Source organism: Suricata suricatta, chromosome 10 (genome assembly GCF_006229205.1).
Source record: "Suricata suricatta isolate VVHF042 chromosome 10, meerkat_22Aug2017_6uvM2_HiC, whole genome shotgun sequence".
In the NCBI taxonomy this organism is placed as follows: Eukaryota; Metazoa; Chordata; class Mammalia; order Carnivora; family Herpestidae; genus Suricata; species Suricata suricatta.
In genome coordinates this window covers 122,261,954-122,278,701 of record NC_043709.1, presented here as the reverse complement: position 1 = coordinate 122,278,701, position 16,748 = coordinate 122,261,954, and the positions used below count along the sequence as shown (strand labels likewise).

At 51.8% G+C, this 16,748-nt stretch overlaps 1 protein-coding gene and 1 long non-coding RNA gene across 16 annotated transcripts in view; one reads left to right on the top strand and one right to left on the bottom strand.

Annotated features, from left to right (window-relative positions):
* Positions 1 to 10,415: 10,415 nt before the first annotated feature.
* LOC115303768 lies at positions 10,416 to 12,165 on the top strand. Its single transcript, XR_003914231.1, has 3 exons — positions 10,416 to 10,602; positions 11,751 to 11,818; positions 12,023 to 12,165. It is a non-coding gene; the product is annotated as an uncharacterized LOC115303768 (long non-coding RNA).
* Positions 12,166 to 13,695: 1,530 nt separating this feature from the next.
* The window catches only part of KIAA1217 (KIAA1217 ortholog), a 426,188-nt gene continuing 423,135 nt past the window's right edge, over positions 13,696 to 16,748 (bottom strand). For 10 of the 15 annotated variants that reach the window (XM_029953665.1, XM_029953669.1, XM_029953658.1 and 7 more), the window contains 2 exons: positions 16,100 to 16,222; positions 13,696 to 15,354 (listed from right to left, as the gene is read on the bottom strand). In XM_029953665.1, coding sequence (XP_029809525.1) covers positions 14,854 to 15,354; positions 16,100 to 16,222 — 624 coding nt within the window. In that variant the 3' untranslated portion in view covers positions 13,696 to 14,853. The remainder of the gene's footprint in view (positions 15,355 to 16,099; positions 16,223 to 16,748) is intronic. The other 5 variants (XM_029953664.1, XM_029953659.1, XM_029953671.1 and 2 more) reach the window with 1 other exon arrangement.

Below are 16,748 nucleotides of genomic sequence, written 5' to 3'. Positions count from 1 at the left end.
TTCGTCTCCTGTGGTCTTAACGGACTGCTGGCTTGCCTGTGGCCATACTAATGGCCAAGGTGAACGAAAAGACATGTCCCCTAAAACCTCTGATTTCTTCGGAAACCGGAAGGGCCCACTAGTCCCGCGCGGGTCCCTGCAGAGCAGGGACGGTACGTCCACCCCTTACAGACAGAGCTTGTGCCCTCCAGCCCACCCGGGCCCGCTGCCTGCTCCCCCCTCCTGCCCGGGTCCACACTCAGTACTGCGGATCTGCTCGAAGCCCAGAAGGGTCACCCCCAGACTCCCGGGGAACTAGATGTCCCGAATAAAGAAGCTACAATAACGAGGTAAGGGGCTGGTGGAGGCCCTTTGGCCTCTCTCTCCAGTCCCAATCCCCGAGTCTTGCCAGGGGTAAGAAAGACTAGAAAAGGACAACTGAAGGGGGAGCTCTTTGGGTGGACGTTTTCTTGATGCCAAGCTGCCCGTCTCCACCACCCCGGGTCGGAGGCCGGCAGCTCACGCGAGGAGAGCGGAGCCAGGCGCCAGGCGTCCGCTGTTCTACACGGGTTCTGTCCATCCGCACGTTGATCCCCACAGTCGCCCAGTGGCACCGATGTGGCGCAGTCCTGCTTCTGTCCCGGTGTCCGTGTGCACCGTCTGCCCTTCCCAGCCTCTCTCCCAGCCGGGCGTGGCCACGCCACGAAGGTCTCACCCCCTGTCCAGAAATTTCTGGTTTTGCAACTTTCAGCAGGTGTCTCTCAAGGGAGGGGCGAGCGCTTCTACAAGCTTTCCTCTTTCCGTGGTCGGAGTCCGAGCTCCAGAAGGCCGCCTACACCCTGCAGGAACCCAGGAGAGCGAGCCCGGGTGCCTCCGTGGACTGCCACTCCAGCCACGGACTCGACCCCGGGCAGCGTGGACACGGTAGGGACAGACTTCTCTCTAGTTAAAGCCATATTATTTGGGGCTTATTATGTGCAGCTGAACCTACTCCTAGATGATACAGAAGTATTACATCCCTCTCATACAGATGAGGAAACTGAGGCAGAGACATCTGTCAGTCGTCTAAGACCATGCGGGTAGGAATAGCAAATGGTGTTTCACCCTGTCAGGTGCCCCTACAGTGTGCTCAATGCCCGGCAACGGTATTTGAATCCATCAACTTGACCCCAGTGGTTCTGTTTGTCTTCTTTACTCACAGGATTTTAGAATTTATAAACTTAGACATTTCTGTCCCTGTATAATTTGCCAAGAACACAAAAGTAAATGAAAACATCAGGTTAGTATTATGTGTCTGAATAAAATCTACTAGTCACTTGAAAATTTTAGATTATGATGTATCACGCTTTGTTTTGAGGGGGAGAGAAGTACAGGGGGGCAGAGGGAGAGAGAGAGAGAGAGAGAGAGAGAGTCTTAAGTAGTCTCCACAAGCCTGACACAGGGCTCAATCCACGCCCCTGGGATCATGATCTGAGCAAAAATCAAGAGTCAGACCAGCTGAGCCACCCAGGCACCCCTAGGATTTTCCAAAGTGAGAAAATCTACTGGGTGAAACATGACAAGAAAATATAGAGGACATACAGAACTCAACTTTCAATTGTTTAAACCCTTTTAAACATATGTAATTGAAACGATATTTTCATTACTTGCAACTTTAGTTACCATTTTAGTTAGTTGCAAGTTTTCAAATGGCATCGCCAAGCTCAATCCCTGTTTCAAATCCAAACAATTGCTTGGAGCACAGTTTCTTAGAAACAAGGCGGACAGACAGAATGTGCCAGATCTGTAGAGATTAGAAGCGAGCCAGAGCTGTGGTTCTGTTGCCGAGTTCTAGGACCTTCTCTCAAGTCTGTTTCCTCAACTCATTTTCATTGACAATCCTCTGGCTTTGAGGACGTTGCCTGGATTCTTTGACTCAACCTCTCTTTCCTCTTTGGTGCCTCTCAGCTTCTAGAAGTCACCGCTGACCTTTCTGCGGCTCTTCCTAACTTCAGGGCCTCCCGGGCCACCACCGCATTACTGCAGCGTCACTGTTCCCCTCAGCCTCCCTCCCGGCTTCCTCTCCCGCCTCATCCCTGAAATAATGGCCACTTCCCCCCAGGCGCCATTTTCCAGCCCTTTTCTCTCTGAGAAGGAGATGAGGAAAGGTGTTGGGGGAGGTGAGCTGATCTGGTCCCTCAGTCAAAGCAATGCCTGGTCTTCCCCAGCTCCGTGGCAGGAAGATGGTGTAGCAGAGGGCCACTGCTCTTGCCATGCCTGCTCGGCTGTCACGGTCACCAAGGGGCAGGAGGGGCGCCTACGCCTCGGGTCCGCCGGCAGCTCCCCTCCCGGAGGCTGGCTGGCCCGCTGGGCTGCAGGCCACTCGGGTCCCTCCCTGAGGCTCTGTGCTTTCCTTCCCAGGACCAGCTGGCTGTCATCCCTGCACGTCTTCCCAAAAGTCCGGTGACAGTCTCTCTGGAAACAGGAAAGGCAGGACGGTTCTGGCCATGACCGAAAGGAGGCAGCTAGATCCCAGCGGTGGTGGATGGGGTGCTTATCCCCCCTCCCCGCATGGCGGTTCCTTGAGACCGCTGGGGACGTGTTCGGGCGTTTGCTGTGTGTCGGTCTGTCCTCCTATAGGTGTTGGTGCGACAGAACTTGAGATGGTAATTGAGTTCATTTTTCAAAACCTGGATCTACAGTTTTAAAAAGTGAAAGGTTTTGTTTGTTGTGGCTGTCGTTATTGTTTTTTAATACCATCAGTTTTTGTCAGGGCCACTGTCTTGCCAGAAGCATCTGGTGTTGCTATGGCAACAGAAGAGGGACCGGTGCTTGGTGCATAATGTTGTCGGAATTCGGAGGTTTTCCTCTTCTGAACATTGTCCACAGGGCAGGCAGGATATTTTAACTTTGCAGAAGGCAGAGGTGGCATGGAGGCGGGGGAGAAGTGAGACTCCGGGCCACGTGGAGACACATGGCCCCCACACACTGGTTAGGCACTGATGGAGTCGAACCCTGCTTCCTATTCATCCCTGTCATCTGTCACCTTGGCTGCCGTCAAGCCTCAGTGCACACCTGTGAGCCCTCTCAACGCTGAGCCCCCACCTGCCTCCCGTCCCTCTCCCCCCACTTCCAGAATGTTCTCCAAGATGCAAGTTACCTCACTTTCCTGTTTAAAATCCACTCACAGTTTCCTTCTGCCTACAACGTAAACTTCTAATTTTGTTGCAAGGCCTTTCGGATTTGCGTTCACTACTTTTATGATGTCCCCTCTGCTTCCTCGAGGCACCAGAGCAGCCAAATCGTTTTTCCTTCTGTTGCTTGGGGGGGGGGGGGGATGTCTTTTCTTTCCCTGCCCAGCAGGGCAGTGAGGGCCCTATGCTCTGTGCCCCCACCGGCCCTCAGCCCTGTACCTGTGCCTCCGTGGCTTGTGTCTATGTGTTGTCCTACTGTTCCTGCAAGACTCTGAGGTCCCTGAGTTTTCCCCCAGGGGACCTCACACAATTGCCCAATAACGAGGCAAACAGTAGAATGGGAGACAGGTGTTGTGCCCTCGGGGACAGTCAGCAATGAGAGAGGCCCGACTCTTAAAGCCGCAGGGTGATTTACGGTGGCTATGGCCAGGGTCTCCGCAGGGGCAAAGAGCCGGAGTAATTAGAGGCTGGTTGAGATGGACTAACCAGGAGACCAAACCCCTGAGCACGGAGCCAGGAGCCAGTCTCCCCTTGCACCTCACAGGCTGCTCCCCGCCCCCACCTACCGGTCATCCCAAGATGGCCGACCGCCCGGCGCCCTGCGGCCACACATGTAGCATGTGACGCGTTATCCACCTCTTTGCCTCATTACTTCCCGCTCAGCCATCAAGACTCGGCTCAGACGACAGCTCCCCTGTGAGGGGCTCCTCCCTGCCCCTCTCCATGGAGCACAGCTTCTGGATCTTGGGGCTCCTACAGCATCTCAGGAGCCCAGGTCACCCCGAGAAGAGAGGTTTCTCTTCTAGGTGACCCCTCACTTTCAGGGAACGTGGCTCTGGAAGTCATGCACGGAGCTCACAGGTGTGCAGCTCGCACCGGGGTCAGGACTTCCTAGGGGCCCTCAGAGCATGCTGGGATACAGCATGTTGTAGTCAGAAATGAACACCCCTCGGTTATTCAAGAAAAAAGTCGATGATGCCTCGGAAGTTGGCAACTGGCCTCAAAAGCTGCCAGGAATGACGGCAGCGTCCGGGATACATCTCCATTTCTCTTTTCCTGGGGCTCCAGTGACCCCCGGCTTCCCTGGGCGCATCTGCTTCCTTCCTCTCTCCCCTTCCCCCACACCCCTCCCGAGTAGGAGGCGACCTGTCCCTCAGGGCTCAGTGCCGCCTTCAGCCTCTGCCCTGCTGCTAAGGGAATATTCTCAGGCCACCTGCCCCTCAAATCCCAGCCACACATGACTCAGAAGAGCAGGTCACAGGACACCCCGGTTGGTGAGGGAGGCCAGAGGTTCCAAAGACTCTCCCTCTTTGGGGACTAGTTATGCTGAGCAATGGCTGTTTTATGTAGGTGATGAATCACTGAATTCGCTCCTGAAACCAATATTGCACTGTATGTTAACTGAAGTTTAAATAAAAATTAAATTAAAAAAAAATCCTGCAAACAGCAACAAAACAACAAGAACAAAACCCCGACCAACTCTTTTGTCCCCAGGCAGCCGCTAATCTCCCCGCAGAGGGGCGCAGCGCCACCTGGTGGAGCTTCGAGGTAGAGCTTCTCCTCGTTCCCTCAGCCTCGCAAGCGCGGGCCTCCCCAGGCCTAGGAGGTTTTCTAGCTCCAAGTTCACCTCGCCTGGTGCTCCCCTGCTGGGCGGGGACTCGCCCGACTTGCCCCTGTGGCATCGGAGGAATTTCTCGGCCTCCTTGCTCCCTGCAAGATAGTTTTTACTGGGCAAGAGTTTGAAGAGGCTAAATGGTGAGAAAGGAGAAATGTGAGAGCCAGAGGAAGGAGGGCAGGCGCACATCCGGAGGGGCAGGCACCAATTTCGTCCGCCACCAGAAGCCACCCGGAGTCCCGGTCACGCCGCCCACGTAGGGGTTTCCCTCCCACGGAACGGCATTGGGTATAAAATGGGATACTAGCTACTCTCTCACTGGCATCTTCCGTGGGCCCAGCCCCCGTCCGCCTGGGGAGCTCAGCTGTGAGACAGACATAAGTCCCCGACCAAGGGGAGTGCAGGGGTGAGGCTGGCCTTCTCGGCCTTGGCGCTGCTGACAAGGGGCTGGGCCAGCCTTTGCTGTGGGGGGCTGCCCAGTGCGCCCCTGACCTCCACCGGACGCTGCAGCATCCCCACTACCCCCGGTAGTGAGAACCCAAAGTGTCTCCAGAAGTCTCTGCATGTCCCTGGGGGCAAAACGGCCTCTCATTGAGAACCCCTGAGGCACCGACCGCAGCCCTCAGAGTGACGTCAAGGCAGAATGTCCCCTCCTTTTTTGGGAGCACGCGATGCCTAGTTACAGATGGGAGATTCCACGCCCCTCCCCCAGTGTCCTCCTATGGCTTTGGGACCCAATAAATGTTGCCGAGCTGAGAGTGACCGATAGGCACGGGTCTTTGCCTTCATGCACCAAGCACAATGGGGGTCTGGGGTAGCAGGAGGGGGAGCTGGGGACGTTGTCCGGAGCCACACAGCGGAGCCCCGCAGGCCCTCCTACAGAGTCTGGATTTTATTTCAATGTACCTGGAATGATCTGCCAATGAGAAGAGGTGGACATGACATAGGGATACGTTCAGGGGTACATTTGAGGCCTCACCCTCCTGACCTCATCTAATCTTCATTATCTCTCACAGGCCCTGCCTCCAAACACACCATCGCGTTGGGGGATCGGTCCCATGATGCTTGGGAGTCGGCTCCTGGGTGCTGGCCACGTGCCTCACACGTGGCCCTCTTCCTCTGGCCGTGCAGTGCTTCCAAGAAAATGTTAATTTTCTCCTTCCTTAGTTTATCATCACCTTCCCCAACAAGAGGAGTAATGAGAGGTAGTGAGTGGTTCAGAAAGAGAGACTCTGAGGTGTAGACAAAGGCCTCCTACCTCACACCTTCATCCAGGGCTGTGGCTGCATACCGCTGGTGGGTCGTGCATTTATTTGCACAACTGTGGCCCAAACAGATGAAGACGGTTGAGAGATACTGGGAGAAGCAGAGGACTTGGGTCTCTCAGAGGAAGTTCCAGAAATGACCAGAAGGTGGCGGCAAGTGAACAGTAATTTCCCAAGACGGTGCGTCCTGGCCCTGGGCGAGCCTGTGTCTCCACGGGCGGGGTGGGGGGGGGACCCTTCGTGGGGTTCAGCAGGTCCTGCTGTGGGCCCCGCGGACACGCATTCCTCCGGCTCACACCACGTCTACTTCTGACCCCTGTAAGTACTATGAAGGAGAGGGTGCTCATGGCAGGGGCCCTGATCCGGCTTCCCGGGAGAGAATATTCCAGGCAGAGGAGAACTAGTGGCTCAGTTCTGAGCCTGAGAGCGGACAGCAGGGCAGCAGAAACAGGGGAGTGGCGGGGCGGGGGGCTGGGGTAGGAGGGATGGAGCGGACCCAGAGCAGCCAGATCCTGTAGGGCGGGAGCGTCTCCCTTCACCTTGGAGTGTCTCTGTAAGGAATTTTAGTCAGAAGTGGCAGAAGGGCAAAGACGGGCATGGCCTCTTTGTCTGGAGTCGCTCAGTGAAAGAAACTTCTTTCACCAGGACGTGGAAGGGCTGTGAGACCTGCCCACTGGGCGTTCTGTTCTCTGTGGAAAGGAAGAGCGTCTGCCTGCCGTCTCTGCACAATGATCTGTTTGCTCCTGAACGTTTCTTTCCCTGACTCCATCTCCAGGCGAGTGAACGCTTTCTGGGGAGTAAACTGTGCCCTCTTGGCTTGGTTTCTTCTAGATGTTGGGCCAAAAAAACACCCCACTTCTCAAGGTATAGGAGATAGAGCAGAGCCGGTGCCTGGCAGGCCCTTTCTGCCAGAGAGGAGACCAGAAACGTGGAGACCAGAGGCGCTGAGGCCCCAGACTCCGCACTGGTGCGTGCGGACCAACGCCTACAAAACCAAGTGGGGACAGACACCCAAGAAAGGAGACCGAGTGGGTCAAAGACGAGCCTTGCCTTCCTCACAGATCTAAGGAAGGTCTGTCTAGAATCCTGGGTCTAATCAGCCTGAGGGGCTGGACTCGAACCCGTTCCAGCGTGAGCTCAGAGTATGATTAAGGAGGTCGGCTACAGGGAAGCATTGCATGCTGGACCACAGGCCTGTCACTCCCCAGAGTCTGATCCCCTGTGCTCCTTCTGCCCCGCAGAGGTGGGCTGGCCGGTCAGGGTGTGGGATTGGTCCCCACTGCCCTGTATCTGTAGAAAAGGGACTCTTAATCTCATTTGTTTCATGTGGAATATTTGTAGGTAAATCCTTGGAATAAAGCCAGAGATGGGACTGAAAAATGGCGTTGGCGTCACTAGAGGGAGCCACTGCAGGACGCGGTGGGAGCGGAAGCAGGTGGGCTTGGTGCCGGAGTCCTCATGGGGGTGAAGCCCGAGACAGGGCCCTGCAGAGGGTCTTCTGGGAGCTGGGGAAGGGCCCTGGGTCACCTGTGAGACATGAACTAAGGGCTCCTGGAGGGGAGAAGGACCTTGTGGTTTGGGCTCTGCTTACTTTTCTAACCCGAATCTGGGAGCCCACACACCACCCTCTGACCTTCTCACTGGACGCGGGTTGAAGGCAGAGATGGGCTTCTCCTGCCTGGCCCCCTCCGCTCCCCGTGGGCTTCTAGATGCTCTGCCCCGTTATCACCCGAATAGTCTTCACATCTACTCGGGCTGCCCTCCTCCCCGCGGCCCCTCCCCCAAAAGGAGTATTTCTGCACCTCTTTGCTTTTTTTTTTTTTTTTTGCTGTATACGCTCATAATATTTCACACAGAGACCTAGATGCACCATTTGAAACACATCACCAGCTTGGTATTCGCCATCCAGTGGGACCTCTGTCACAAGCGTCAGAGGGCACCTGAATGAAACGTCTCCTGTAACCGACTATGGGGAACCATTGTGAAGACCCCCAGCGCGTCTGGAGACTCCGGGAGGAGTTACACCTGTACGTTCTTGGATCCTTAATTTACTCCAACCTTAAAGGTACTTAAATATTGTAATGATTATTAGTTACCGGAACCAAGCCCTAAGCGTAGCCAGTGTTGGGTGACCCCGGCAGCACCAGAAGGGTCAAAACATAAGAAAAGCTTCAGATGCACCGGGTGACACCATCATCTGGGGGGGAGAAACAGTGTCACTCTGTCACAACTATTTTTATTTTTATATGGTTGGCGGGGGCGGGGGCGGGGGGCAGGTCGCCTGGGTGGCTCAGTCTTCGTTGGACGTCCAACTTCGGCTCAGGTCATGATTTCGCGGTTCATGGGTTTGAGACCAAAGTCAGGCTCTGTGCTGACAGCTCAGAGCCTGGAGCCTGTTTCAGATTCTGTGTCTCCTCTCTCTGACCCTCCCCTGCTCCTGCTCTCTTTCTCTCTGTCTCTTAAAAACAAAAAAACAAACCCAGTTGGAACATTTGAAAAAATAAAATATTTTTGGAGTCTGAATCTTCTGCTATGGGGCTAATAGTCGCCTTTTGTTTTTAAGATACACCATCTTCAGGGCTCGTGGGTGGCTCAGTCAGTTAAGTGTCTGATTCTTGATTTCGACTCAGGTCATGAGCTCACAGTTAGTGACTGTGAAGAGCGTGCTTGGGACTCTCTTCCTCTCTCTGCTCCTCCCGTGGGCACTCTCCCTCTCTCTCAAAATAAATAAACTAAAGAAAAATAATACACACCATCTTCTCATTACTTTTGAGGCCCCTGCTTTCCTAGTGCAAGACCGTGGTTCCCAGGTCTGGCTTCCCATCACCCGGAAAGGTCTGGTAGTCCCGTGCATCGGTGGGGCCTCTGTTCCCTTCATCTAGAATGTCTGAGGGCTCGGCCCAGGCCTCGGCATTTTCTCAGCTTCCCGTATGATCACAGGTGCGGCCAAGTTTGAGAACCTGAGTCACGAATCTGCATTTATCCCAAATGCAAGAGCTGTCTTTCTTGGGTTCTTCCACTACTGGGGTGTGCCCCGCTGGTCATCTCCGTATCCCCACCCTTTCCCATTGGTCAGAAAGGAGGCTGTGCCTGCGGCAGGGTAGAGCCCTCGTTCTAAAGAATCCAGCACCTTGCGATTCCCGGAGCTTCAACAGTTCCCACCCATCTGCTCAGGATTTCCCGTCCCTTTCCGCCTTTTTTTTTTTCACGTTTATTAAATTTTAGAGATAGAGAGTGCACAATTTGGGGAGGAGCAGAGATAGAGAGAGGGAGAGAGAGAATCCCAGGCAGGCTCTGCACTGTCAGTGCACAGCCTGACTCAGGGCTCAAACTCAAAAACCAGGAGATCATGCCCTGAGCAGAAATCCAGAGTCAGATGCTTAACCACCTAAGCCACAAAGGTGCCCCTCTTTCCTCCTTAAACGAAATACTTAGAGATTGGGTTTCTTTTGCCCTTAATGTCACGCACCTAGATCCTCCCGCCTTCCGGGTTGGCCTTGACATTCTCAACAAAGATGTGTGTGTTCGGTGTTGTGTGCCAGGGATTCTCAAAGGGATTCTGCTCTTTAGAGACAAGTGCAGGGATTTGTGGAGAGCTCGGTAGCTGTCACAGTGAGGAGGCAAAACTGGCATGGTGCGGGGGCGGGCGGGGATGCCAGCGTCCCGCAGCGGTCTACCAGCAGCCGGCCCCTGCAGCGGGACCTGGTAATGTCCCCCCACCCCCAACACTCATGTGAGTGAAAACCTGTTCACGATGATCTGCACCTGCAGGCCAATTCCGCTTTAAAAATAAGCTTTTAGGCGTTCTTGGACATATGCAAAGAAAATTGTTTCTTTCCCCCAAGAAGGTGTAAAATGAGAGGGCATCATACTTGGCTTTCTTTGAAGCTTCAGACGGAGCCGTTCACGATTTGGGAAAAGTCACATCAACAAACAACCTTCACGGGGTTTGTGTCTCTAGGTGGAGCGTGCGCACTTGTCGCCGTGCTCTGCTCAGTGGTGTGGGCATGTGATGGCTTCGTTACATGACCCTCAAGGCGTGTGCTCTGCTTACCTTTCGAAACTATGGGAGTAGTTCATCAACAAGAATTTTATTTGCTACAAAACGTTTGTAATTTAAAAGAGAACACAGGATCTGAGAAGACTGAGACCCTTGTCCTCGCATTTCAAAGCCTCTCGGAGGGGCTGAGACGCCCACTCACAGGTCCCGTGCCTGGGAGGTGTCGGGAAGCAGGACCCTCAGAAATACCTTTGAGGGGCTGCTTGGAAACCGTTTACCCCCACGACTGAGGAAGGTGATCCGGATAGAAGATTGCGGGAGGGGGGAGGCGTGGCCTAGCGGAGCGGAGGCCGGATGGGGGCGTGGCTTGTGTGAGCGTGATCCGGGCGGGGCCTTTCTGGCTGGTGTGTTTATTTCCTTTCCTTCGCAGGCGGTTTGAGTTCGCTTGCTAGGGGGAAAAGGAGTTGGTGATTCCAGGTGATGACCCAGCTTCACCGGCTTTCCAGCCGATGCTGGATGAGAATGTTACCCCCATGAACGGAATGCTCCTCTACCCGTCCATTTTTGAAGGTGAGGCGGCCAAAATTAGCGATAATCCCAAAATGAACGAATTATTTTGAAAGATGTACTTTCGGGGCACCTGGGTGGCTCAGTTGGTTGAGCGTCCGACTTAGGCTCATGTCATGATCTTACGGTTCGTGGGTTTGAGCCCCGTGTCGGGCTCTGTGCAGACTGCTAGCTCAGAGCCTGGAGCCTGCTTCAGATTCTATGTCTCTTTCTATCTCTGCCCCTCCCCTGTTCACGCTCTGTCTGTCTCTTTCAAAAATTAAATAAATGTAAAAAAAAAATTAAAAAAAAAGATGCACTTTCATTTGGTCCAGAAATGAAACACTGCCAGTCCACTCCTTTCAGGGACAGCCCTTGCCCCCTTCAGCCCCCAACCCCCCCATTCCCAAGCAGAACGATCAAGGGCCTTCACCTCATCCTCCTCATCCAAGATGTGCGTTTGCCTCCTGTACTTTTTATCTGTCACTCAGACCATGTTTCCTACAGCACTATGGGGAAGGGGTAATGGCAGTGATTTTTTCCACAAGGTTTTTGTGAGGATTAAAAGGCGATCAACACAGACACTTAGCATGATACCTGCCCGTAACAGGCAACAGAGGGCAGTTACTGTTGATACGTTCAGACACAAGGATTAAGGACTCCTCTGTCGATGGAGCGTTTTGTGGAAGTCTGCGGTACGTGCTCCTCTGTGTCTAGGTGGAGTGTGTCAAGCATAACTTGACCTTCTTGCCTCCAAGTCATCAGGATGAGCGTTTGTTTCCGGCTGCACGGCCATGAGCCCTGGCAGATCTAGGGTTCTCTCCTCAAAAGTGCTTGTGTAATCACTTTATGATTTTTTTTGGACATGACCTTCTCAGGAGCATGGATCGCAGTGCCCAGGTGCCTGTGGTCCATGGTGCGTTTCCCCAACGTCACTTGGTTGCTTCTGCGATATCACCTTTTCAATTTTTAGTTGAAGCAGTCTTCCGTCCTCCACTCTCTCCAAAAATCATTCCTTGGATTGCTTTCAAATGCTTATGCATTTTCAGAGCCATGGAGAGGGGAAGAAGGTAGTCTGAATGGCAGAAGGGGGCACTTGGGACACCGTCTGGGGGACAGAAATGGCGAAGCTGTTCTGGGAGCCTAGTGGATGTGTCTGCTTCTCTTCACAGGTCTTGCCCCAGGTGCTCCGCTCAGGGATGGACAGCAACTGCCCCGCCATTTGAGGAGTCCAGGCAGGGTGATTTGGGGTGCACCTTCTCCTGACCCTGAAGATGCAACCTCACAAAAGCACCACTCTTTAGCAGTCATTAGTCTAAGACCCTGGCTTTATTTCCAATCTTTTTTTTTTTTTTTTTAGTTTGGAAGGAGTTACAATCATGCACTGACAGAAAAGCAGACTCTTTAGGGTTGCATCACTATTAAAAGTTCTGTGTTATTCCAGAGAGGGCCACACGCCCCTGCCTCCGGGAGAGACCTCTCCTCTGGACTCTGACTTCTCAGAAACCACTTGTAAGCCTTTGAAGAGCAGGATCGGCGTCCGGTTATCAGTGCAGCAGTGATCAGGACAACAGCCCTCACCTTAACAGTGCAGTGCGTATCTGGTTCTGTCTTAAGAATTTTCTATACGTCCCATTTAACCTTCTCAGCAATTCACTAAGGTAGGTCCCGTTATCATTCTCCACTCACAGAGGAGAACCCAAGATACGCCCACGCTTGCACATCCGGCGAGCAGCACTGACTAATGTACGGTTGTGTGGATCTGAGAAGCCCCCAGGGTTTATTTTGAAGAATATTCCTTTCAGATGCAACAATCTGTTAGTTGAATGATGATCCTAAAAGCTAATGCAGTGAGAGTCTAACAGCAGTTTCGGAAAATCTGAAAATCTTGCAGCTCATCCTAACATGGCCCGCTTTAGTGTGAAGGAATCAGGATGCCCTTCTGTTAAGCATGGTCAGAGGTGGCCCGCACACACCTGGATTCAGTTCCTCCAGTTCTGGGAGTTTCCATTCAGTGTCCCGAGGAGGCAGGCGGGACTTTGCCGGGTCTCAGCTGTGCTGCGTCTTTCCTTACCTGGGGGTCATGCTCTCTCCTTCGTTACATCGGCTGCGATTGACCATTAATTGGAGACGCAAGTCAACATCTGTTGTTTAGCTGTTTATGAAGAATTCTCAGCGTGTCCGTATAGTGGAGCAAATAAACAGGCACGAGTCGGCTGGCTACCCTGTATATGTTTTTTTTTAACATTTATTTATTTTTGAGAGACAGAGACAGGGCACAAGCAGGGAAGGGACAGAGAGAGAGAGGGAGACACAGAATCCAAGGCAGGCTGCGACCTGTCAGCACAGAGCCCAACACGGGGCTCGAACTCACAAACTGTGAGATCATGACCTGAGCCGAAGTCAGCTGCCTAGCTGACTGAGCCACCCAGGCGCCCCTACCCTGTGCATTTTAACATAAGGTAGTTGTTGAGTGGTCATGGGACATGATTGAAATGTTGGACCGTTTTATACCTAAAAACTGTAAGATGACTTTCTGGAGCCCTCCCTGAAACACGCGATTCATCTTATGTTCCCACGAGATATTACCACAAGTGGAGCTCTAACATACTAGATGGGATGAAGGCCCCCCCCCCCCCCCCCCCCCCCCCCCCCCCCCCCCCCCCCCGGCATCTGCAAACTTGAAGCTTATGGGCACTAACAACCAGGCGCTAAGGTAATACTAATTTGCCCTTTACTTCAGACCAAGTTAACTATTTTGGAGGCAAAAGATAATATTAAGTAGCTTCCTGAGACTGTTCTTCTTGTTGAGTCTAAATCCTAGTGTCACTTTCACCGACTGGTACAGTGTAATGTTCGCTAGCATTTGTCTTTGTGCCCGACAATATTTTTTGACACTGAGAACTCAAAAAAAACATAATGCTAAAGATGTTTTATTTCTACTTGACTTCTACTGGAAATTTAAAAAGAGAAAGGAGTAAGAAGAGCCCCTTTCGCAAACGAGGTGGACACTCTGGACCCAGGGTTGCCTTCGAAGTCCTCCAAACCCAAACCATTTCGCTTGGCAATAGTTCTGTTTGTTCTTTGACGAGGAAGCAGTTCGAGTGACAAGGTACAAAAAATAGTAAGCATGCAGCCCTTTATTTAGTTTCGCAAAGTCTCTACTTATAGTTCTGTATATTACATGACTGTGTTGTACAAATACATTTATTTACAAAAACACTCTAGCTGTGCAAACGCATTGCTTTTTAAAAATGTATGGGTGTCCCCCATTTCTGCCCGTCCCAAGATCTATTTTTGAAGCATGCATAAAAATTAACTTTGGTGTGGGAAAACTACTCTGTGCTGCCACATACGGTATTTCTGATGTCTATTTATATATGTACAAAAGTCGATCGGTTTATGGAACGGTGCAGAAGAGAACATGTTAAAATCCACAATGCAATCGTGTGGGTTAGCAGGTCTCAGGAAACAAAGGAAGGGTTTGGATCCTGGAAAGGAAACAACCAGAGAATCCCAATATGTTAAGAGAAAGAAACAAGCGAAAGGAAAAAAGAGAAGCAAAGGAAACTGGCTTGCTTGGGCTGCAAATTATTATACACGGTTTTCGCGGCAGTGCCACAGGGTTGGTAAACTGCTTTCTACAGAGGCCTCGTGTCGGCCCGCATATTAGGTCACTGGCTTTGTGTCTAGCACGCTACTTTCAAATGTACAATGCTATAGTATCAAAATGTTTTTGGCAAAAAAGATCTTGAAAGGAACCATGACATTCTGACAAAAATAGAAATCTGTAATAAAGCTAAATAACACCAAAATAAAAGGAAATATTATAGGTATCTGTTTTATAATTTGTATAGTCACGCTTGTGTATTTCTCTGTTTCATGTCTAGTCTCCGTAATGAAAAATATTTTTGTACAAAACATACTAAAATTCTGGAGTCATACATGGTTTACATGCTGAATACGTTTTTCTCCCCGTCTCGCACGCGCCCCTCTCTCCTGCCAGCCGCTCTTTTCGGAACACATGCTTACTTCATTTGACAGGTACTGGATACAGACAGTAAACACTATGTAATTACAACAGCAACAAAGAGAACAAACAAGCTTTACTGACATCTATTAATCCAGTATTTAGCACATACTTAGCGGTAAGCCTCAAACAGTACGTACGTTACATTCACTTTGGAAAACAGTTGTTGCAGACTGTTGGAAAAAAATGGTGTGTGTGGTTTTTTTTAAAGGTAACTCCAACTTGGACCTAACAGGATTTGGCCTTTAAGAGGTCTCCTTTGCTGTGGACGGGGTGGCTTTGCTTGAACTTCCGTTCTGTGCCTTGTAGCTGGTGAGGCCAGGAGTGTGGATGGTCCTGATGCTCTTGGCACCTTGATTCAGTGAAGTGGGGGAGGCGGGGGAGGGCGGGGAGGAGGAGGAGGAGGAGGGGGAAGGGGCTGCTCGGCCGTTTTGAGTCTGCAGTGAGAATGAGAGATGGTGACCTTTCCCTGTATGAGTGGGGCTCTGAAACTTTAAGGAGCCATTAGAGACAGAGGGGATGAGGGAGGCAGAGGGAGCAGGCCGTCCTGTCTGGGGGCTGAGAGGGTTAGAAGTAACCGGTGGTTTAGTAGCAGGTGGAACAGGCAAGCTAGAGCCGTCACCACTAGAAGAGGGCAGAGAACTGCTTTTCCCAGAGCTGGGAGAAAGGGCTGGAATCTTAGAAGCAGGTAAGGAGGGGCAAGTAGGCTTACAGTCCCCACCAGCTTTCTTAGCACTTCCATTAGCCTGCAAATAAAGATGGCGGGAGACAGTTTGTCAGAAAGCTGGTAACACGATCGAACCACAGGGTCTGGCAACACAGCCCTTCTGAGAATGACTAAATAAAAGAAACCAGACCAAACCAAACCAAACCAAACCAAACCAAACCAAACCAGTTAAGGCCTGAGCTAAGTCTTGTGCTGTACTGGACCTGGTAGAGACCCCGAAGTACAAGAGCGGAGGATGTACAGAACGGGAGGAAAGGAGGATCCGTGGTGGTGAGAACAGGCACATCGTCCCGCCACCGTTTCCGGGCGCTAGGTCGGCCATGCGTCTGGGAGATTGCTGGCTGGGGGTGGGGCTGGGCTGGGGCACCTCGATGGACGTTAATGTGCCTCTAGTGCAATGCAGTCAGCATATACGTTAGTTAGTACTGGTGACTTCCAGGGCAGCTCGGGGACAGGTGTGTCTCGGTTTCCCAAGGTGTCCTGACGGACCACTACATTCACCAAAGAAAAGCCGACGGGCCCAGCACCTTGTGTTAACGGTTAAACTTTGGAGTCACAAAGGAAAAGATGTTTTATTGCAAGCATGCAAAAGCGTGGTGAAAAGTTTAACGAAGGTTTTTAGACTTTCTTCATGCCCCAGATCCAGGATGTCTACGTAAACCACATCTCACAAAGAAAACGTGATATTTGGTATAAACTAAGTCAGTGCCTTGCTTCTTAACTGCAATAGTGTCCATCCAAAATTGAGTTTAAGGTAAAACTACCTGACGGTATTGGCGGGGGTCCTGCAGTTTGGACGGCTTGCCAGGCTTGTCCAGGCTTCCGGGTCTGTTCTTGGAACTCATGGGGACTGGCATCCTGCTCGTCTGCGGGGTCCCAGGGGCGCCCTGTGAGGGGGGGAGCAGAGGGAGGGGAAGAGAAGGAGAAGGCCATGAGCGGATTGTCACCGAGGCCCTCCCGCTCTGTGCAGAGAAGCTCAACGTGAGAAGCCACAGCCCTACATGCAGGACAGATCAAGGAGACGGACATCAGGAGACACCACTGGGGTTAATTTGAAGAATCAAACAGAATGAACCTGCTCCACTACTGATCAAACGGATTTTAATGTGAGTATCAGAGCAATCATTTCAATAGCAAATGACTGACCCAGCATCCTCTGCGTTTACCCAACACCAATCAGCAACAGAGGTAAAAAGAGAATCGATTAGCTGTTAGACACCTAGTTGTTGTTGTTTTGAAGGGGACGGAGAGTGTGAGAGAAAGGGATCGTGGCGAACAGACCAAAAAAAAAAAAAAAAAAAAAAAAACCCAAACAAACCACAAGGAGCCGCCTGAAAGGAAGCAAGTCAATCACAAGACACCTGTTGCTAATGGTGATTACGGCAGATGTAAGAAAGCAGCTGGGTCTTTTCA